Raw genomic sequence first — 22,458 nt, forward strand, 5'->3', positions numbered from 1 at the left:
CTTCATTAACGCATCTTTCCAGACAGGAACTGTCCCAAACAATCTCAAGGAAGCCTGGGTGCGGCCACTTCTAAAAAAGGCCACACTTGACCCAGCGCAACCCAACTACTACAGACCGATAACGACAGTCCCGTCCCTACTAAAAATCCTGGACAAAGCAGCTCACATCCAGATCCAATCATATATAGAAGCTAACTCCATACTAGGCAAAGGACAATCTGGCTTCCGTGTCGGGCATGGAACAGAATCCGCCTTATTAGACCTAAAAAATCAAATCTCACAGATCATGGACAAAGGCAAACCTGCCTTGCTCCTCCTTCTCGATCTAACAGCTGCTTTTGACCTGGTAGATCACCAAACACTCACCACCCACCTCACCCATGCAGCCCACATGAAGCAGCATTCTGGATCACTTCCTTCCTTGAAGGAAGAGCCATGAAGGTCTACTCTGACACAGCTAACGCAGATCCTATCACTATAAACTGCGGTGTCCCCCAAGGATCTTGTACAGTCCCCACCCTCTATAACTTCTTCACAAAACCCCTCTTCGACCTACTTGACTTCATGGGTGTTGCATATACAAACTATGCAGACGAGACTCAAGTACTTTTACCCTATCTGGACTCTATCACCAAGACGCCGCGGCCCTTCACAACATATATGCCACTATCTAAGCTTGGATGGCAATCAATCGCCTCTGTCTTAATGGGGAGAAGACTGAAATTCTCATCTTGGGCCAGACAACCACATTATCAAAACTAAGCCCTCAATACAACAACTTCAAAATAGACAACTCAACCGTCTCCGTATCATCCTCTGTCAAGACTCTAGGTGTTCACATTGATGCAAATCTATTGATGAACAAACAAGTCAGCGCCATAGCCTCTGCATCAGCGTTCAGCACCAAACTAATCAATGCCATTAAACCCTACTTATCCACCCCCAACTGCTTGGCCATAGCTAGAGCAACTATAGGAGCCAAACTGGATTATTGCAACTCCCTCCTAACTGGCACCTCTGCCAAAAACATTCACAGACTGCAAACCACACAAAACAATGCCCTCAGAGCCGTCATGAGCATCCCTAGAAGAGACCAAATATCCCACGCCAGACATGAAGCCCGGTGGCTCCAGGTCAAAGACTGTATTACTCTGAAAATCCTCACCATCACTCACGGATGCATCAACAAAACCGCTCCAGCATACCCATCTGAAGCAATATCAAGGACCACATCCACTCGCCCCACCAGAGCTCAGTACACCAACCAGCTACACATACCACGCATAAAGAGAGCCACAGCGGGAGGTCTAGGCTTCTATATTGCACCGAAACTCTGGAACTCACTCCCTGCCACCCTTAGAGCTGAAACTTCCATCTCTGTCTTCTGCAACAACCTCAAGACCACTCTCTTCAACTAGCAAGTGAAGGACTGCCTCCTCCACTTCTGCCATGTATATTGTAATATAACACAAATGTAATATAACTATATTGTAACCTGTATATATACTGCTAATGACTATGTAACTATATTGCAACCTGTATATATATTGCTAATGACCATGTAACTAAGTAACTAAGCTTTGTACTGTAACAAGTGCCACGATGTCCTTGGGCTGTTGTACGCTATATAAATACGAATAAAACAAACAAATAAAACAAACATCTAAGGCCAGAATTGACTGGGATAAACTGGACAGAGGTTCTGGCTTACGGCGTGTATGGCTTGTGGACAGGCTTGGACAGGCAGCACCCTTTCTGCTCTGGCCCGTCCTGAGGGTGGGCCGGCTCACACCTTTGGTCGAGGATTGGTGTGGAAGTAAGATGCTTCCACCAATGGCAGCGCAGTTACTGCAACTTGAAACTGCAGCTGTGATGCCGCATATGCAGGGCTGCCATCTTGGACTAGATTGAGCCTCGTGGGGGCTAGTGATGGCGTTGGTAACTGCAGTCAGTAATTCACATAAACTCAGGAATTAGAGCATACCTGACAATTGCGGCAGGATGTGAAGTGATTACCGCGCCGGAGCGCTAAGAATAATCAAACAAATCTTGTTGTCAGGAGTCAGGTATTGGCCATCTGGCTTACCTCAGTCAGCTGGCAACGGATGTAGTTTGATCTCACTGCTCGTGCAGCGCACAGAGCTCCTGCTCCGGGCAAATGCTAACCAAAGAACCCAACAGAGAAAGAACCCTGTGGGAACGCTAACCAAAGAACCCAACAGAGAAAGAACCCTGTGGGAACGCTAACCAAAGAACCCAACAGAGAAAGAACCCTGTGGGAACGCTAACCACAGAACCCAACAGAGAAAGCCCTGTGGGAACGCTAACCAAAGAACCCAACAGAGAAAGAAGCCTGTGGGAACGCTAACCAAAGAACCCAACAGAGAAAGAACCCTGTGGGAACGCTAACCAAAGAACCCAACAGAGAAAGAACCCTGTGTTCCAGATGGTAGCCTGAGGTGTTATAGCCTCCCGTGCCACTCGTATGGTCACCTGATGATTATTCCAAGATATTATTTGGCTTTCCCCTGCCTTAGCTCTCCAGTTAAGATTGGCTGTAGGCATTTCACCACAGTAGTCAAAGTACGAAAGCGTACATACGAGATTGTGAGAGGAGCGCACTCTAGGAAACGTATTTAAAGTACTTGAGTGTCCATTGAATATTCTGAGGAGGAGAAAGGAATTTTATTTTATTCTTATTGTACATGTAGTCAAATAATGACTTTATTCAAATTCCATAGACAAAACAATACATTCATTAAAACAAAACATTCAAGATAAGATACATCCATTTTATAAAACGAATTCAAGCAGAATTTCAAATATGTACACAATATTTGATAAAATCCATTTCATAAAACGAATTCCGACAAAGAGAAAGGAATTGCATTCTGGGAAATTGACTGAATTTATCAAAGGGGAACTTACCATTCTGATTACACTATTAAAGACAGTACTTTCTGACAACTTAGATATACGCTTAGATATAAACTGGTAAATGGAAATGAGAACTGTTTTTGTCGGCGTCATTCGCCACTTCCCTACAGCTGATCTCCAAATCTTAGGTTACTAGTGGAATAGATGTCACAGGAAAAATTCGGATAAAGTAAAAGAGGGAGGGAGAGAAATAGCTGAGCGGCATCGTGCTCCACATCCTCGCGGATACTGCTGGCGATACACCTGTACACGTATAGACGAACTATACTGCAGCAAGATCAAGAACCAACTCCCAGAGCCGAACCGTAACCACGCCGAGAAGCGCTGTGCCAATCCTTGAAACGTAGAACTGCTGCGTAGAATGTCCACAATAGGTGCATTGAGGCCAAAGCAAACGCAGGTAAGGACCGCATGGCCCCACAGCACCCAAGCAAGTGCAGTTTGACACCCCAACCAACAGATCAAAACAGCTTTGCACCACAGCCGAAACATGTCCATGCAGAAAGGCTCCCGCCTGCACTGCACCGCAGGCGCAGGGTTCAGACACGGCGCTTCTCTTTGCTGGCACAGGTTAGCAGAGGTCACAGAAGACGGGGTATTATAGCCACTCTTCCGTTCATCTTTAGTTGGTAACAAATGCACACTTGCAAAGGATCACCCCCGTTGCAGGTTCATCACCAGCCACTTGCTGCAGGCGACCCCGCCTCTTTTGCCCCTCTCATGGGATGCAAGGTCCTCTCTGGTCCATCGCTCATTGATGCCTGGCATAGGCTGGGAGGACATCTGAAGCAACCTTCTGTGCTACCCCCTCCCTCTATCAACCCCAAAGCACCGTCACGCTCAAGCATATCGCCACTAGTGCACCCTTGTCTGAAGTGCCCTCATTTTAGGACCATTGTACCCTTCTTATTTGAGCGGGAAGTGCAAGTAGAAGGGGCACATCCGTGAGAAATCTCTCCTTGAACACAGGCATCACTCCTTCGAGTCAGGGCTGGAACCGGGGCGAGCTGATGTGCGGCTGAAATGTGCGTGGCCCGTACACTGCCTCAGAAGCCCCTGGGGGCAGCAACGTGCACAGCGCCTCATGGGAGCTCAGCAGCGACGAGAAATAATTCACCTCTTCCGTCAGTCGCCGCACCTCCTTGCGTAGTGCGCTGTTTTCCCGCTCCAGGCCTTCGCTTTCCTGTAGAACACAAAAAACATCAAGGTCAAAGGGCAAGAGGGGCCAAGGTCGCACGCCTAGCCTAGACTGCATGTGGCCCCTTGCGACACTGCGCACCAAATGTGTGTGGATTTGGTGTCTTGCTTGGGATTTTCCTCCTGTGCCCCCCATCAATAGACTTCAGTGGCATGGTGAGAAAAAAAGGGGGGGAAAAACATCCAGTAGAAAGAGTTTAGTTGAAAAGGAACTTTTCTATCATCTAAGTGGGGGCCTTTACCAACTAGAACTTTCCACTCAATGAGGGTAGAAAGTTCTGTTTCAAACAAGTAAAGAGAAAGTAGAAACATTGCAATGCTGAGATAGAAGACTTACACCAGCCATTAATGCCCTCTTATGCTGCATTATCTGCCCAGGATCAGCCAGCATTCCAATGTTCCAACAAGGCATTTTTCACTTGTTCGTTATTATTAAATGCACCCTTGCTGGGCTGCAATCTTGAAGCATTTCAAGCATACACCATTTCAGGTGTAGTGCAGCCAGCAGGTGAGAACACGGCACGTGCAGCATATCTGTCCAAGTGAACAGACAAACGGGGGCACATCTTTGAGAAACCCAGTAAATTACGCGCAGGAGACCTGTTACGCTTGCATTTCTGTGCGATTTTCATCATTTGTACTCTGGAAAAAGGTTGGTGTTAAGTGGAGGCAAAATCGATGTCCCGCCTCCCTTTTGCATTGTGAAGCGCAAATGAAGTAAATGCTGCAAAGTATCCCTATGGCATCCGCCTGCTTTCTGCCAGTGTAAAAAGCAGGTGGATTCCAAAGGAATCTACAGCATTTATGCCAGCATGAAAATGTCATGCTGACATAAATGCGGTCCCATTTGTACAGTGCAGAGAAAAGGGGGAGAACTCATACATTAGGATATTTGGGCCCAACTAGATTGATTTTGCAATTTATCTCTTTTATCTAGTGCATGCATGTGAAGAATATGATGGTGCAGGGTTACATTCCAATGTAGAGAAGCAAGTGGACACATTCTCCCTAGTTAACGCCCCCTCAACCCCACCCTATTTGAATGATAGACGAGGAGCCACAATTGGGAACCCATGCACAAGTTTATGCAACCACGTCGGCTATACGAAAATCGATATGCACTCAGGCAGCCATTCAGAATATACCCTCATGTTGAAACAGTGGAGGAAACCTATCAAGAAGGATGTCACTTGCCGAGTTGTCGGAAAGCAGCTATCAATAAAATGGTGCGCAACATGGGTGTAAGTTAAGCAAAGTCTAATAACAGCAAAAGAATATCCCAACGAAGATGTATGAATCTATGCTTAAACAATATGAAAATACTTAAGAATGATGATGTAACTGAAGCATTAAGAGAAACATGTGCTCCATGATGCAGTGCGGGTGGACACAAAGAAGAATAAAGTGACCCCTGTGAGAAACCAGAAGTCCCCAGCGATCTGTCATCTGGGTGGCCAGGACACGCCATCACTTTTGGATCCAGTTCCTGGAGCTGGACCAGTGCGGGAGGATCACCTGGGTGAGGGCTCTTCGGGGAGTGGGACAACAGATGGTGAGATGCGGTACCCCCTTCCCTATAACACCGTCACCCCATCCTACCAAGTAGGATATTTAGGAACTCTGTGTCGGAGATCCCAGCACCCTCCTGCGCCAAAAATTAAGGCAGGGAGAAGCATGAGCCAACGTGGTACTGACCTTGGCACCAAGAACATAGCAGCATCAGTGAAATCAACACAGCCGGTTAAATGGGGAGACTGATACAAGACCGGTCTGTGTTGAAGCCAAGCTTGCAAGCAGCAGTATTGTATTGCGAGCACCGGAATGAACATTGTTAAAATGGGTGTGATAAAAGACGCAAGTAAAGTTGATCTGCTGTAGAGTGATTGAACTTTCAAAGCAAGATACAATAACTTTGACAGAGTGGTCCGCCACGGTGTGGGTGCTCAATCGAAGATCTCTGTAAGGTATCCAGCTGAGAAGTGGCAAAAGTGAAAGTGAGAAAGAGGTTATATCAACAAGAGAGCAAGTAATTGTGAATCGAAGTGGTCGTGCGACGGGTTGAGCAAAATCCTTCCTACAGTCGAAAGTCTTTGGTTTTAGAAGTAAAGGGAGCTTGGCAAAGTAGACAAAGTTGGTCCCAGCCGGCAAAGGGAGATCAATTGAAAGCTTTGTGTTAAAATGGGTCTGAGCCCAGCACAGGGGGGCCCGGGCTGAACAGAAAATCACCTGAGAATTTGTACATGTGAAACCCTAATAAGAAAGGAACTTTGATGTTTGTCGTGTTGCATCAAACCATCTGAAATAAGAGACTTTGAATGGCATAGAGACTTTGGCACAGAAGGCCATGATGTTGAAGTTTTGAGCTGCATCCTCGTGCTAGAGAAGCCAGAGACTGAGCTAAGCTTCAGTGTGCCGCCTTGTCCCGTGCTGAAAACATGGGGAAGGGAAGCCAACGGCTTGAATATCCTGGCATATAATTTCTTGAACACGTTTCTTTTGCATAACATTGTTTCCCACACTATTTGTATTTAGAAGTAAGGATCGGCATTAGGGGTATTAGTATAGGCCCTTTCATTTTGACAGACTCGACTAGGACCACCCACACGGTCTGCTCTGGACACGTCTGTGGCAGACCACAGACCACTGGCAAGCAAAGAAACTACGAATCCCAGCTCACCACAAAGCACATGCTTGAGTCAGAAGGAGGCTCCAAAAGACAAGGCCAAATCTGTGTGAGAAAGTAAAGGGCTCTATTGATTCGGCTACTCCCATTGCTCCCCAAAGGAACTGTATTCTGAAAGCGGCGTTTGGAGCTTATCGTTTGATTGGTTTTCCTGCCCAGCGATGAAAGATCTTCTGCGGTGCAAGTCTAAGGTATTTGTACTTCTCAGGGGCTGTATTCAGGGGTGGTATGTTATTATTGATCTTGGGATCCAGCAGGTCCGTTTGATTGGTTCCTGTAAGGAACTCATCTTGGCAACAGTACGACAGACACAAGTTATCACAGTTCAAGGGTGTTTATTAAACCTTAAATGCAGGTTGCAAAAACGCCTAATCTAAACCTAAACCTAAAATGGGGGCAAGCTACGAACATCAAATAATAATAAGGCAGTCCTAGTGGCGTCTTGTCAAATAAAAGGGCCTATACTAAAAAAAATATTGCCACTCCTTACAACTAAATACAAAAGAGTGTGGGATGAGGTTCACAAGAAAGAAAGAAGTGCTCACAAATGATAAGTCAGGATGTGTTAGCCGGGAGTCCCCCTTCCCCATGTTTTGAGCAAGGGACAAGGCAGGACTCCTGAGCACAACACAACACACTCTCGAGCTTCCTAGCATGAAACGACAGGACCTTTGGTGGTTAAGTCTATTTTCTACAAAAAGTCTCTTGCCTCCGGGGACCTGATGTATGCACATTGGGTGATGATGACCTTCCACCCCTGGATTCCCCTTTTCCGGGCTCAGTTCCACAAAATGTTATTTAGCAATATGAGGGCATTCGGTAGTTAAGCTTCTTGCTTCCCAGTGTTTGACGGGTTCAAAAATAACAAAGAAAAGGTTAACAAAAGTTCCAAAATTCTTCTCTGATTGTACTTGGGAGGTACCTCTTCACCCCTGGGCCCCCCTCTTCTGGGCTCAGACCCCTATCGAAAATCAGCCTCTCTCTATCGGGTTCACTCTGGCATGAATTCAAAAGATTTTCTCTGTGGCATTTTTCTCTGTTGCATTCACAGGTTTGTGGGTGATGGCTTTTCACCCTTGGATCACCCTCTTCCGGGCTCTGATCTTTGATTGTTTGCCTCCCTCTGTTGTGTTCACTACGGCTTTTCACAAATACTTTCACCTGTTACGTTCAGGAGTTTTAATGTCTTTTTAAACCACGTTTCACAAATACCAATGTCCTTTTAAACAGTTCACTGTGGACATCCCTCCGCTGGGTTCACCTTTGTCAACACACTGTTGATCAGGGTTTTAGGCTTCGCCCCTTTTCATCGGCATCCCTCCGTCGGGTGCACTCTTGCCAACTTTTGCCAATCATACAGTTCCTTTTACTTTTCTTACAATGCAGGATTCACTTCCCTTAGCTTTACCATCATCTGCCGGTCAAAGACCTTTGACTGTACAGAGGATTTTGCTAGACCCCTGTATGACCACTTTGACCACGTTCTCGCGTTTCCTAAGGCCTTCTGGTAACAGTAGTTTTCAACCATAGGGTAATCGCCCAGCGTTTCTCGAGTGATCACCCACGTGGTGACGCACTCCTCTTTAGCTGGTTTTCCCCTCTCGTATAAACAGTTCTTTGTACTTTCTTCAATCACATTAACAGTTCTTTGTACTTTTCTCCAATTAGCAATTTTCTACTTTAGTTCAACACAGTTCGGTTTCTTATCGGCTTTCCCCTCGACTCACTGGCTGTGATGAACAGCTTAGCTTTTCTTGTCTCTGGAGTCCAAGCCGGTATCACGGTGGCAGGCGTCTCTCCATGGCTTGGTTATCAGCGGAAGAGGGCCCTGTGTACCGTTGACATCTCCTGCAATACATGCTGGCTATTATTCGCGGTCTTACAATTCCTTCCACCGAGGTTACGCAGGCCTCGCTCGGAAATGACAGGGTCGCTTCACTTCTTGTCACCCTTTCGGTTCTCGCCGCCTTTCTCCTCCTCTTGAACTGCCGTGCTTGGATAGCTCTCTCGCCGTGCGGTCTGCCTTGCTCATATTGTGCTCTTGTCCTCCACCTTTTATCCATGTGGGGAAAGAAAAGGGCCGTCAGGTGTGTGTGATTCTGGTTAACTGCTTGACTCTGCCTGACCTTTGTGTCGGGATAGGCAGGTAAATAGATCTAGGGTTAGTCTGCTGTCTTCCACGGGGTGAGAAAGTGTTTGTGGGCAAAAAGGGGGGTTTTGTCATGATAAATTATATTCTTCGCCCTTGGGGGGTTGGTAAATTCAGAAGGGTGATATTGGTAGTGTTTGTGAAGCAAACGGGAATGACCAGGATTATTATCATGAAATAAACGAGGGGGATTGTGGGAACGGTAGTGTTTAATCTGAGCAGGTTGGGAGTGCGGGAAATAATAATCAGAGTTATGAGAAGGAGAATGACCGGGAGTATTCGGGTAGGACATAGGAAACAGGGATTCTGGGAGAGGTCATTCTGAATGTAACAGGGTTTGGGATCCTTGGGGATTTGTTATATATGGAGGGGTTGTTGGATCTGGCCAAGAGAGATGCAATGTGGGTAAGGGAGGTAGATGTGATAAAACCTACAAATCCCTCAAGGACTCTGTCCTCCTCACCTTCCTCTTCGCTATAATACCCCATTTTGATTAATTTGTATGAAGTAGAGGAGGGGCGAAACTTGTGCTTCCACCACCTCCCTTCCTCTCCACCATACAAATGCTCCAGCATTTGTGCCGGCATTGAGTTTCATGCTGGTGCAAATGTTTGAGATCCCTATGTGGTCCGCTAACTTTATTCACCAGCATAAAGCAGTCGGAACCCACAGGGATAAATTGTAAATGCTACCTACCATGCTTGCATGGCAGGCAGCATTTAGGGGTAGGGTTTAATTGTAATTGTGAACACTGCTATGCTAAGCAGTGTTGACAATTGAAATTAACCCTTGCCTGACATGCAAGCATGTTGGGCAGGCTTGAATTGTAATTGTGAGCCTACCTTGCCATGCTCGCATAGCAAGCAGTGCTCACAATTAAAAGTAAACGCTGTCTAGCATTCAAGCATGAAAGGCAGCGTTTACTCACTTTGCACATCGCAGGACAAAAGGGGCGTACGCATGTGCCTTTTGCCGTGCACTTTTGCACTTCGCCCTGCAAATGCCAACAATGTGGTGGCGGGGAGACGTGTATGTCAACACGTAACAGCTCCTCCCTCTCAAATTACTCATTTGAGGAAAATGAGCACCATGGTGTATGGCTTCCTTGGGTCATCCTTATCAATGTCCAAACATGCAAATCAAATCACTAGCACTACATTGTTCGACAGGCGAACCCCTTTCTTGAGCACGATCCTCTAGAACAGATCCCACGTGCAACTATAAGCGCAAGAATCGACTGACTATGGTACTGCAAGGAAGTCCCCAATGCATCGCAAACCGAGATTCAGAACGTATTCACCTAATAGACTCACATGATCGAAGGGCTAACAGCATGTAGTTGCCCCATGAATAAGATATGTGCGGGCTATGGGGCGCTCATTTACGTTCTGCGCGCGGGCTGCATGTGGCCCTTTCCTGCTAACTAAAAACCTGCTATGTTCTAGACAAAAAATGAAAAGCTGGCCATTCTTTTTACATGTTCTACAGGTAATGCTTTGATCTTCTTTGGTCGAGCCCCTGTTGCTATATTCTGTATGTGTTTCGGTAATTGCTTTGATATCCAAGGGTCGTTAGCGAGCGCCTGCCAATAACTCCGAATCAAACAGTTATCACCAATAGCGATATGCTTTGACAATATGTGCCGTCTCTAGTCTCCACCACTAAGCACGCGCTTTCACTATCACCGATACCACCATGTGGTGACCGTAATCCCAATGGCCCTCTTCTAACAGGTGGGAGGTCATAATGCTAGTGGGGGCTTTCGGTCAGTGCCAGCTCAGCCCATTGGAGTCGGGTCTCCGGTCAAGCTGGGGGTAGAATTGGTCCTGTGCCAGGCCCGTGCCCAAGAAGGGCCAGTACTAGGTTTGTAGAGGAGCCAGTTCTGTGCCTAGGACAGGGGCCATTGACTGCGCTGACTAGGGCTGATGGGAGCCGTAGTCCAAAACCTCTGGAGAGAGACAAGATTGCAGACCCCTGGCTTAGGAGACAGAATCAAGATTAGATTTGCTTCTTCTTTTTCTGTATTATATTCGGGATTGTCACACTTCATTTTCTGGCGACCCCCGAACTCGACACTCCACGAGGTACATTGAGAGCCTCCCCCTTCGTCGCTAGGAACATGCTTGTCCTAGTTCTTCAGGCTGTTCTCTTACATTCCTTTGTCCCCTACGGTAAGAGCAGGCCCATTCATTTGCAAGCGGCTCAGCAACGGGTACCTTGACACCCCACTAGCACTCTCTTGTGGGTCCTTGACTACAGCACAGCTGCATTTCACAGCACTGTGTAACCGTGTGCTCAGCCTTTAGCGTCCTCCCATTGGAGGCGTACTCAAACCGAATTTATGTTTACACGACATTCTCATGACCCCTTTAGGGCATAAAATGCACACACATCTCTTTCTTGTGCTCACTGTAATGAAACTGCTCTTCGCTGTGTATATGACTGGCGAAATGATGCCCGCTGGGCAAATGCATTTTACTCTCGTGTATAAACTTCCCCCTTTCTCTCACACACAATCAGATGCTAATGTCTAACTTCCTCGAGTTCACTTGCTCTCAAGCTGTTCACCTCTGCAAATGAAGGTTCTGTTTCAGTGTTACTATTACTGTATGAGGGAGGCACCCCCGTGGTCTTGAAAACTAGAAGAGATAAATAAGGAGTTGGCCCTCGGTCTGTAACCTGTGGGTCTACTGGTGTTTAGTACACCAACCCCCGTGATCCCTCACCATTGACTATGCTGCTAGGGCCGATGGGAGGTGTAGTCTAAAACACCTGGGGAGCTAAAGGTTACAGATCCCCTGATAGTCCAATGAATATATTATCTCTGCAAGAACCTGTATTGTTTTTTTTTAACATTTTTTAAAAAAGGATTTGTAGTGATAGGAGATGAGGATATAGTTCCTTGACTGCACACTGGGAACTAGAAATGAGATCGTACAGCCAACTTAGTGCTCCATAGCCATCAGTGGACACTGGGGTCTGTGGTCTGTTGTCCCCCATAAATAGCAAAAAGTGAAGAGAGAGGCGCAGAGTGCAGTAACTCTGCAGTGATGGTGGCTGCTCTGCTGTTTTCTGATGCCTGACTGAGGCGTCTTGCCTTAGGCTTTAACCAAGAGCTGATGCGCACTGCTCTTTAAGGCTGCTGGACATGAAGAGTGCGGCGCAGAGAGCAGTCACTCTGCAGTCATGGTGGCTGCCCTGTTGTTTTCTGATGACTGACTGAGGCGTCTTTCCCTAGGCTTCAACCAAGAGCTGATGCGCACTGCTCTTTAAGGCTGCTGGGCGCGAAGCACAGCATGAAGAGTGTGGAGCAGAGTGCAGTCAGCCTGCTGGAGGACTGGGGAGTGGGCCCACTGGAGGACTGGGGAGCGGGCCCACTGGAGGACTGGGGGACGAAGGCAGACAGCGGCTACAACGTCTACAGCCTAAGGAGCAACCGAACATGGAGGGGCGCAGCCTGTATACAGAACCACTGACCCCCCAGAGACAAGCTTGGCAACCAGAATGCAAGAATATCTAGAGATACCATTGATGAGACTGACGTTCTTATTGGTGTCATTGACATCGCTTCGGAAGCTGCCTCAGAAGCAGCTAAGGCCATTAAGAACCAACATTACAACAATGCCCTGTGCAAGCAACTTCCTTCAACTCAAACTGAAATATGAGCGAAATAACTACGAAAGCACTCGTACATTGGCTTGTGTACTGTTATAGCCGCAGCTCATACAGCTTCTGATAATAGTCCGAAGCAGGGGGCAGAAGTCATGGGAAACGAACGAGACCTGGCTTCGGGCTCAGGGCATGGTGCAGAACTTTGCTTCGGTGTGTTGACGCGGTCTGTGTGGGGATTGGGGCTTGTGTTATTGATTCAGAGCGCCCGTGCCCTTGCCCTCGTGTTCATCGTCTCGCCAAGTGAGCTTGCCCCCTGCTTACCTTCTGCCATGTGGGGAGGTAATACATTTCTCAAAACCTATTGAAAACCATAGACTGGATGAAATCACAACCTACTTCCCTAAAGCTATGCCAAAGGGCAACGAGAAGCAGGTTAGTGGCTTGGGTGAGGTACTGATGCAGAAATACTAGAGAGAGTGAAGGAAGAGGCATATACACATACGATATCTCCTTGTTTGCTGGTCCGTGACCCTTATCCTTCTCTACATACAGCCCAACCCGCCGCCACTGTTTGTACCCCCTATGCCAGTGCTGGTAAAGTGATGCCACACACAGTACACCTGCGATCTGCCCAGAGATAATGAACCTGGAGAAAAGACTGACAACAGACATAGAGCAAATAAGACGTCTGATACAAAAGGTTCATGCAGGTCAATTGGCCCCCTCTGTGAAAACAGTTGTAGCAATGGTAGAAAATGACAAAACAGAGGGACTTGGAGACCCATTGGGGGAACTAGAGAGAATTTTGTCTGAACTTGGAAGGGTCATCACCTCTCCGAAAACAGGCATTTCACCTCAAGGAGTTCCTCAGGAGACAGTGTTATCTTCAACTCCTGACTCTAAACTTCGGAGGTGGAAGTGAAGTTTAGAAGACCAAGGCCCTGCCGGCCCAAGAGAAGGTTAAACCCCTTGAGCATGAGAATTTCAACATGTCTGCATTAACGATTACCATGGCCCCATTCTTGAAGTTGTATGAATCAATCAATGACAACATGAAAGACCAAGCCACCTTGTTGGCGATGCTTCTTACTAAAATGATATTCGTGGAAGGTTACATAACTGCTATAAGAACTGGTGCTGAGAGGGCACCTCCCACCGCAGTGGGAGCCGGACACCAGTGCAAATCTACTCCCGGACACCCTGGCACCTCTGAGAGCATAACTGCAACTGAGAGAAAGAATGCCGAAAGAAGGATCATTGATGTAACAAACTCTCCCATAATCATGGATTCTCACCAGCATAGGCAAGCTGGGACAAACTCAAATACGGATCTCGCAGAGGAGCCCTCTCTGAGAATGTCCACAGTATTGAAAGTTACTGAGAGAAGATATCCATTAGCAGAGAGAGATCAATTAACCCTGGCAGCACCTGAGGAAAGGGAACAGGTCGCAGACGACTCTAAAGACGAAAGAGTCAACGAATGTGTCTCACCAGCAGAGAATTACCCAACCTTCTGACAAAAAGGAGGAAAAGACAAGGAAAGACACTGGTGCCTAAGAAAGCAAAAAGCCAACAGATCCAACCTAAAGAGAGATCAAATGACGCACAGAAATGTTTGTGAAACCTGCCCGTCTTCCCACAAATCCCTGAACATCAAATGAAGCCAGGGAAGAAGAGTAACCAAATCAAAAGGGCGCAGACAATTCATGCCTCAAATTTAGAGAAACAGAGTCACAAGGTCAGAATACTGGTGGGAGACGAAGAAATCACTCAGGACATGCTACTGAACTTGTCAGTCTACACTGTGGAATAGAACGACGCCCAACTGTCAGGTTCCCGCTGATTATTTTCTCTGAGAGAAGGGTTTCGGTGCTCAAAGAAAGCCTGAGGTGCAGGAGAAAGCAAGGATAAAATCCTATAGTTGAGTGTGGGGGTGTTGGTATTACATTATTTTCCCTTAACCTTACCTTTGTAGGATGCTGGAGTAGTCCCTATTCAAGATGGTGGGGATGTCAGTCAGCACTGATTGGCTACAGAGTCTCTGTGAGGTAGTTTAGAATCTTGAACAACAACTAAGAAGGTCACAGCAACCAGAGATCCAGAGAAAAGTATTGAAGAACAGAGGAAAAGACATCTCATATTACAGTTGAAAAGAAGCAGATTCAGCTACATTTCAGCAGAAACCAGCGGGACACAGACAAGGGCTGGTCTTCTTCAGGAAAATTCATTTGAATCTAATTCAACTAGAGTAAGATGACAAGTAGTACATTTTAAATAATTTCTTGATTAAAAAGTTTAAATGTGGCAAAGTTAAAGTTTGAGCATACTATGGAAAGCAGAAATCTGTACAAAAGGTATTTACATGCAATATTTTGAAATTCAGAGCGGCACACATTTGAACGGAGGCGTACAGGGTTTTTCGTGTATGACCTTGTCCTGTGAAGAGTGTGCGAGCCGCTGAAGCATTTGCGAGTGTTTGGGCAAAAGGACCCGTTTACACAAGTGTGTGTTGGGGGTGTGATACCAGGAAGTTGGATTCCTGTCAGATGTTTGTCGGGTCTGTGAGTGTGGCTTTTGGACGGAGACGGTTCGATACAAGCGCGTCAACTGAGCTTCGGTAATCTCCATGAACGTGTCGAGTGAGGAAGAGCTAACATGCAGTCTGAGCTTCGGTAACCTCCGTAAATGCGTCGAGTGAGGAAGAGTTAACCAGCAGACTGAGCTTTGTTAATCTCTGTGAACGCATCGAGTGAGCAAGAGCTAACCAGCAGACTGAGCTTCGGTAATCTCCGTGAACGCATCGAGTGAGAAAGAGCTAAACCACAGACTGAGCTTCGGTAATCTCCGCGAACGCGTCGAGTGAGGAAGAGCTAACCCGCAGACTGAGCTTCGGTAATCTCTGTGAATGTGTTGAGTGAGAAAGAGCTAAACCGCAGTCTGAGCTTCTGTAATCTCTGTGAACGTGTCGAGTGACGAAGAGCTAACCCGCAGACACGCGAGGACGAGTGATAAGAAGTGATCTACAGTTACGCGCATTAGCAAGGTTTTAAGTTATGTGAATATTAGGAACCTTATTTAGTGCACTGTGAATACGAAGGAAGCAAATCTGATGACAGTGCCTAGCCAAGAGAAGGAAAGCGCATACGTTGCTAAGATATGAGAAGAGGCAAGAGACTTGAAAACAGGTTGCGAGAAGAAGCATGTAAAACGTTTGAACAGAAAAGTCAAAGAATCTCTGACAAGATGCATGAAACATTTAAAAGAACAGTTTTATTCAATAATCAAAAGATAACAGACTTCAGACACTCCATACAGTACATTGAAGTGTGACCTCTAAGCTCAAGGCAGAGGCATTCAGGTCAAACACCGTGTAAACCAATTGATTTTCCTTTCCTTCTCAAATTCGATCGAGAAAATGTGCTATTTTACATAAATAAGGCCAGCTCCTCCAGAGCCCCTGGACCGGATGGGCTTTCGAATTTTGTTCTAAAACAGCACCCTGAATTGTGGGCAAACATTCTATACACCATCTTTCTCTCCATTCAAGTGAAACAACGTATTCCAACATCTTGGTGCCAAGCTATTCTGGTCCCAATATACAAAAAAGGTGATCGCACGATGCAGGCTAGTTATCGTCCCATAGCGCTTCCTGATGCGCCTGGGAAGATTTACAGCCGCATCATTCTGAGAGATCTTAATACATGGGCCATTAGTGAAAATCGAAGAGATCCCTTTCAAACTGGCTTTGTTGCGGGCCTTGGGACCTCTATTAATATTACCATGCTTAATGCTATCAAATCAGCTTACCCAACAAGATGCCAACCCTTGTACTTGGCCTTTGTAGATTTTCGAGTCGCTTTCAACTCTGTAGACCGACAACTATTAATCAATAAATTGCTGAAATTTGGCTGCCCACAATCTCTCATCTCACTGATAAATCTCCTGCATACAAATACAACAATGCAGGTCAAATTTAATTTGAGCGGACTACTATCAGAGATAATCCACATTAAACGTGGGCTTAAGCAAGGTTGTATTTTAGCTTCAACCTTGTTTAACTTATTCATCCTTGATATGGGATTTGAAATTCTGAGGATAATAAATTATGCCCCAAAGCTTCGTAATCAAGTCATCGCATGGCTTCTCTATGCTGAGGAATTGGTTCTCATTTCACAAACTCCAAGTGGCCTGCAGTCTCTACTTAATCAACTAGAAACATTGGCTGCCAAAAATAATCTAATGTTTAATTTAGAGAAAACCCAAATCATGGAACTGGGGAAAAATAAATCGAGCCAATCTAAACATTATGAGTGGGTCCTTCAGAATAAAAAACTGTCCATAGTCACCGACTATAAATATCTTGACATTTAGCAACTCTCCTTCCAATACCCCTCATAAAGCTAGCATAACTGGTACACTCTTTACTTTAATTTCTCAGGCCAAGATTCTCCAGGCTAAGTTTGGTAAATGTTCTTGTGCACATGTTTTAACCTTTTTCCAACAGAAACTTATCCCCATTATTACCTATGGTGCTGAATCTTGGCCTCCTGATAAGCAACTGTATTGGGATAGAGCGGAAGCTCAATTCTGGAAAAAAGTACTCAAACTTCCTAACTCAACACCAACCGCTTTCTTGCGATTTGAATTGGGCATCTTATCAATTCATATTCAAGTCTCTTGGAAGAGATGCTGTCTCTTTCGAAAATGTTTATTGGGCCTTGCCACAAATAATTTGCTCTCAATACTGGCCAATTATCTACTGCTGTCCCCACACTCCTTCCCATCTAGTTGGAGAGATAGTGTACTTTCTCACTTGTCTGAAGCAAATATTTTGTTGGATCTTTTGCTTAATAATCCAACGAGAGCTAAACTTAAGTTATACCAACTGGATTGGCATCACACCCAACAGAAATGCTTATTGCTAAAAGATTTTGATAGACCTTCTTTTGGTCATAACATTTTTTGTCAATCAGCTGACTATCTATTGAAGTGTTCGTCAAATGCACTTAGAAGTCAAATTCTAAGATTTCGTATGAATTTATGGCCAACCAATCAAATCTTATTGAGAAGGGGACTAATCCATCGTGATACATCGTATTGTCGATTCTGTAAAATTGCGGGAATGGAAGAGACATTAAAACATCTACTAATTGTGTGTGTTGCGTTGAGGAAGCAAAGGATAACTGTTTTACACAAGTTAACTCAAACACATTACTTGACGCGCTCAGATGATGAATTGTGGAATGAACTATTTGCTACTTCGAAAATTTCAATAAGAATAGCCACAATGCAATGTTTAAGCTCAGTAGTGTCCATACATTGATTTTGTATTAATCGAGCTGATTACACTCTATTTAAAATTAACACATGGTCACTTAAGATTATTTTACTTTGAACTGCTAGATTTTATATGTTTAGGTATTAGTTTATATGTGGCTACTGCTCTGAATTTTGACAAGCTACTTTTATGTTGAGTTTATATTTTCATGGTGTTTCTTTTTATCTCTTCTTGATGTGTTATGATAAGATTTGTAATTTAAAGTGTTATATAGAAATTTGTTTTGAAAGGTTAATTTAATTTAGCCAACCAAAATAAATTTTAAAAAAATAATAAATGAATGGTGGCATTAGAATATCTCTAAGAGAGTAGATGGTCTATTTGTGTAATGTAACCATGAGATGCATTTAATTGCAGGTTTCCTGGAAACCCACGTCCGGAAGACAGAGGGTAACCAGCAGGGACCTGCTTGTTGTTTTATCCACTTCCTCCCCTCCCCTATGACACCCCCCGCTGATCACCTCAGCAATTGTAACTCAAAGATTGTTGGGAGGGTCAGACCTTGGGGTCTGGAGGACGCATCATCTGCCTCTGCAGGAATTGAGAGCTGGGACCTTGCAGGCCGCCGTCACACACTCAATGGAGAACATCAGCACTTTGGAAGAGGGAAAGGCATCTTGACAATTGGGGGGCTCGAGAACTCTTTATTCAAAATGTCCGACTTTGGCGCAAGAAAGACAAAAAGTTGATGCCAAGTAATTGTAATTGTTTATTTGTATAGCGCTTATACACAAGTCAAGTGCTTCAAAGCACTTCAAGGCGGGAAGGGAATAGGGGAATACAGTCTTATTCTTAGATCATTTGGAATCTTCAAGGCCTAACAACAATAACTAGCATACTAGGCACAGAGGCATATCTACTTGTGAAGTGCTTGACAAAGGGTGAGGGAGAAAATACAGAAAGGGGGGTGGACATACAGATCATAACTATAGGAACTACATGAACTACAGTACTACAGGGCGGAGACAAGAGGGAGGATTGGATAGACAGACTTGCTGGTCCTAGAACATTCAAGGTTGAGTAAGTGCACAGAACAGGAAGTGCGAGGGACAAGTGCACCCAGACCAGCAGGGGCCAGGGTTAAGTGCAGGGTGGTTGCCCCTACTGTGGGGGGTATTAAAGTAGCACCAGGCATAGTGCAGAGGCCCGTAGGCAAGTGCAGGACTGGCAGGGGAGCCTGGGACCTGTGAGGTACAGGTGGTGCACCAGGCGACCAGTCATCTAACTGAGCAGTGGGGGGATGAGAAGGAAGGAGATGAAAACAGACATAAAGAGGAGGGGTTAGCAGGGAAGAGGGAGTGAAAAAGAGGAGAAGAGGAATGTCTTGAGGTGTTTCCGGAACTTGAGGAGGTCCGGCTCAAGCCACAGAGGGGTAGGTAGCCTGTTCCAGAGGGAGGCACCTGCAGAGGATAAGACTGTACTCCCAAATCCCTGTTTGGTCCAACGACTCATCCGCAGAGAGTCGGAAGAGGCTTTAGCGAAGGGCTCTAGAAGGAGAGAATTTGGGAAGAGAGCGTTGTAGATAGCCTTGTGGACTATGCAAAGGGTCTTGAACTTGATCCTTGCAGCTACGGGGAACCAGTGGAGAGATTTCAGCACTGGAGGGATGCGGTCCATGGGCTTGAGGCCAAGGATAAGTCTTGCAGTTCTGTTCTGGATAAGTTGAAGTGGTCGAGAGTAGAAGTAGGCAGATTGAGAAAGAGACTGTTGCAGTAGTCAAGTCTGGAGAGAACCAGGGCCCTGAAGACAGTTAGCCTCTGGGGGAAGGTGAGAAAAGGCAGAATACTTCAGAGGAGGTGCAACTGGTAGTGTTTATTTTTGGACATGTCCGAGATGTGAGAAGAGAAGGAAAGAGTAGAGTTAAAGATGACCCCCAGGTTTTTTGCCTCACTGGTGGGTAGGTGCGCAGGACCAAGGGAGGCGGGCCAGAGTGGGAAGGTGAGAGCAGGAGTCCCAATGAGGACGATCTCTGTCTTGCTGGCATTAAGGCAGAGGTCATTAGCAGCACACCAGGATTAAATTGCGGACATACAGTCAGGAATGAGCGTGGAGGAGGAAGAGGCAGAGGGTAGCTGGAAAGAGTGGTGTGCATCATCCGTATAGCACTGAAAGTTGGAGGTGAAAGCAGAGATTTTGTGGGCCAAAGGGGCCATGTAGACATTGAAAAACCAGGGGGATAGGTTAGACCCCTGGGGGACACCACAAGTAGAGCAGGTAATAGCAGACAGAAAGGACCCAAGTTCCACATGGGAGGGACGGTCAGAGAGAAAGGACACAAGTCACGCTAGGGCCTGATCTGTAAGGCCCAGGGTATCACGGAGACGGGCGGTCAGGATGTTGTGGTTTACTGTATCAAAAGCAGAGGAGAGGTCAAGGAGAATGAGGACAGAGGGAGAGTGGGAGTCAAGGTTTGAGAGCAAGTCTTCATGGGTGTTCAGAAGAGCAGTTTCTGTGCCTCTGGATGCTCTAAAGCCAGACTTATGGTCATGGAGCCAGCCAACAGATTCAGTGTGGAGAGTAAGTTGAGAGATAGCCAGCTTCTCCAAGAGTTTGCCCAAGAAAGGGGTGATGGAGATCCGGCGATAGTTAGCTGGAATGGAAGGGTCGGCAGAGGGTTCTTTGAGCAGAGGGTGCACAAGAGAGTGCTTGAGAGAAGTAGGGAAGACTCCAGTGGCAAATGAGAAGTTGAATAGGTCTGCCAATGCCGGAGCTAGGGAGTCAATGTTGTCCTTGATGGTTTTGAAGGGGCAAGGGTCCACCTGTTTCGAGGAGGCTTCAGTGAGGAGAAGAACATGAATTTAAACTTCCCCCTGGCGTTTCAGAGGGGAAGGAAGCCTGAGGCATACCGGTGAACAGAAAGGTTATGACCCAGATAAATGCAGATTAGAAGATACGCGAGATAACCTAATTTTGAATCGAAGAAACGTCATGGAGCTGTTACACTGTATATCCAAGTCCAGGGCAATTTGCTCCAGGGACATTCGTTTGGTAGAATTCTGAACGAAGACCAACTTGCATCTAGAATCCTATATGGTGAAGCAGATGATTCTCGAGGCTGCCCTGTACCACAGCCGCTAGGGTTTGACCTAACAATCGTTAACGCATTCGAATTTCAAAGTAGTGACCACAATTCCTTGACAATACATTAGGCGGGAGGGAAAAATACAGGGGGTGGTAGGCACACTGTGAAAACTGAAGTAACTCAGGGGAGAAATCGTTTAGGAATGACAAGGGGAAAAGAACTGATATCCTCACCTTGCAATATAGCAACTGGGTAACGACATGGAACGGGGAAAGCACATGGGAGATACTTGATTACACCTCCATATTACAGAATTTAGCGGAAACTAACAGCGGGAGTGGGAGGAGGGCTTTCCGCCATCATCACACCTTTAACTCAGAGGTAGTTGCTCATAGGAAGCAACTCATACAAGATCTAAGATTAATTAAAAAAAAACTATATCAGAAATGCTGCCAGCCTTGAAGAAGAGGAAACAGCAATACAAAACTGGCTGCGGTCCCATAAGGCAGCAATGATGCAACTAAACGCAGAAACTATGTTAAAGGCGATATGTAAAAAGAGAACAGGCAAGATATTGGAGCTGATCAGTATAATGAACTCAGTGATCTTTTGTAAAGGTTTTCTATTGTAAAACCAAAACAAATAAATAATAATAATGATCACAGTTCAAGGGTGTTTATCAAACTGTATAAGCGGGTTTGAAAAAATGCCTAATCTAAACCTAAATCTAAGATGGGAGCAAGCTACAACCATCAAATAATAATAAGGCAGTCTTAGTGGCGTCTTGTCAAATAAAAAGGGCCTTTACTAAGAAAAAACTATTGCCAATCCTTACGCTAAATACAAACAAAGAGTGTGGGATAGGATTCACAGGAAACAAAGAAGTGTTCACAAATAATAAGTCAGGATGCAGTAGTCGGGGTCTCCCTTCCCCACGTTTTGAGCACAGGACAAGACGGGACTCCGGGACACAGCACACACTCGAGCTTTCCCAGCGCAAGACTACAGTTCCGCTCTCAGGTATCAGGACCTTCGGTGGTTAAGTCTCTTTTCTACAAAAAGTCTCTTGCCTCCGAGGACCTGAGGTGTTCCAAAAATAATAAACAAAAGTTCCTTTCTACTTGCACGATGGGTGATGCCTTTTCACCCCTGGATCTCCCTCTTCCGGCTTACATACACAAAAAGTTCTTTAGCAATCTCAGGACGTCCAGTAGTTAGGTTTCTTGCTTCCGGTTGTCTGACAGATTCAACATAAGCAAAAAAGGTTAACAGAACGTTCTAACATTCTTCTTTGATTGTACCTGGGTGATATCACTTCACCCCTGGTTCCCCCTCTTCCAAACTCAAACCCCTCTTGAATATCAGCCTCCCTCTGTCGGGTTCACTCTGGCATGAATTCAAAAGACTTTCTTCGTTGCATTTTTCTCTGTTGCATTCACGGCTCGGTAGGTGATGGCTGTTCACCCTTGATTCCCCTTCTTCCGGGCTCAGACCCTGGACTGTTTGCCCTTCTCCGTCGG

At 45.8% G+C, this 22,458-nt stretch overlaps 1 protein-coding gene across 1 annotated transcript in view; it reads right to left on the minus strand.

Moving 5' to 3' along the window:
- Window positions 1-2,663: 2,663 nt before the first annotated feature.
- The window catches only part of BATF (basic leucine zipper ATF-like transcription factor), a 96,029-nt gene continuing 76,234 nt past the window's right edge, over window positions 2,664-22,458 (minus strand). The window contains exon 3 of the mRNA XM_069638048.1: window positions 2,664-4,120. Coding sequence (XP_069494149.1) covers window positions 3,923-4,120 — 198 coding nt within the window. The 3' untranslated portion in view covers window positions 2,664-3,922. The remainder of the gene's footprint in view (window positions 4,121-22,458) is intronic.

The sequence above is a fragment of the Ambystoma mexicanum genome, chromosome 14, assembly GCF_040938575.1.
Source record: "Ambystoma mexicanum isolate Mex_15411 chromosome 14, UKY_AmexF1_1, whole genome shotgun sequence".
In the NCBI taxonomy this organism is placed as follows: Eukaryota; Metazoa; Chordata; class Amphibia; order Caudata; family Ambystomatidae; genus Ambystoma; species Ambystoma mexicanum.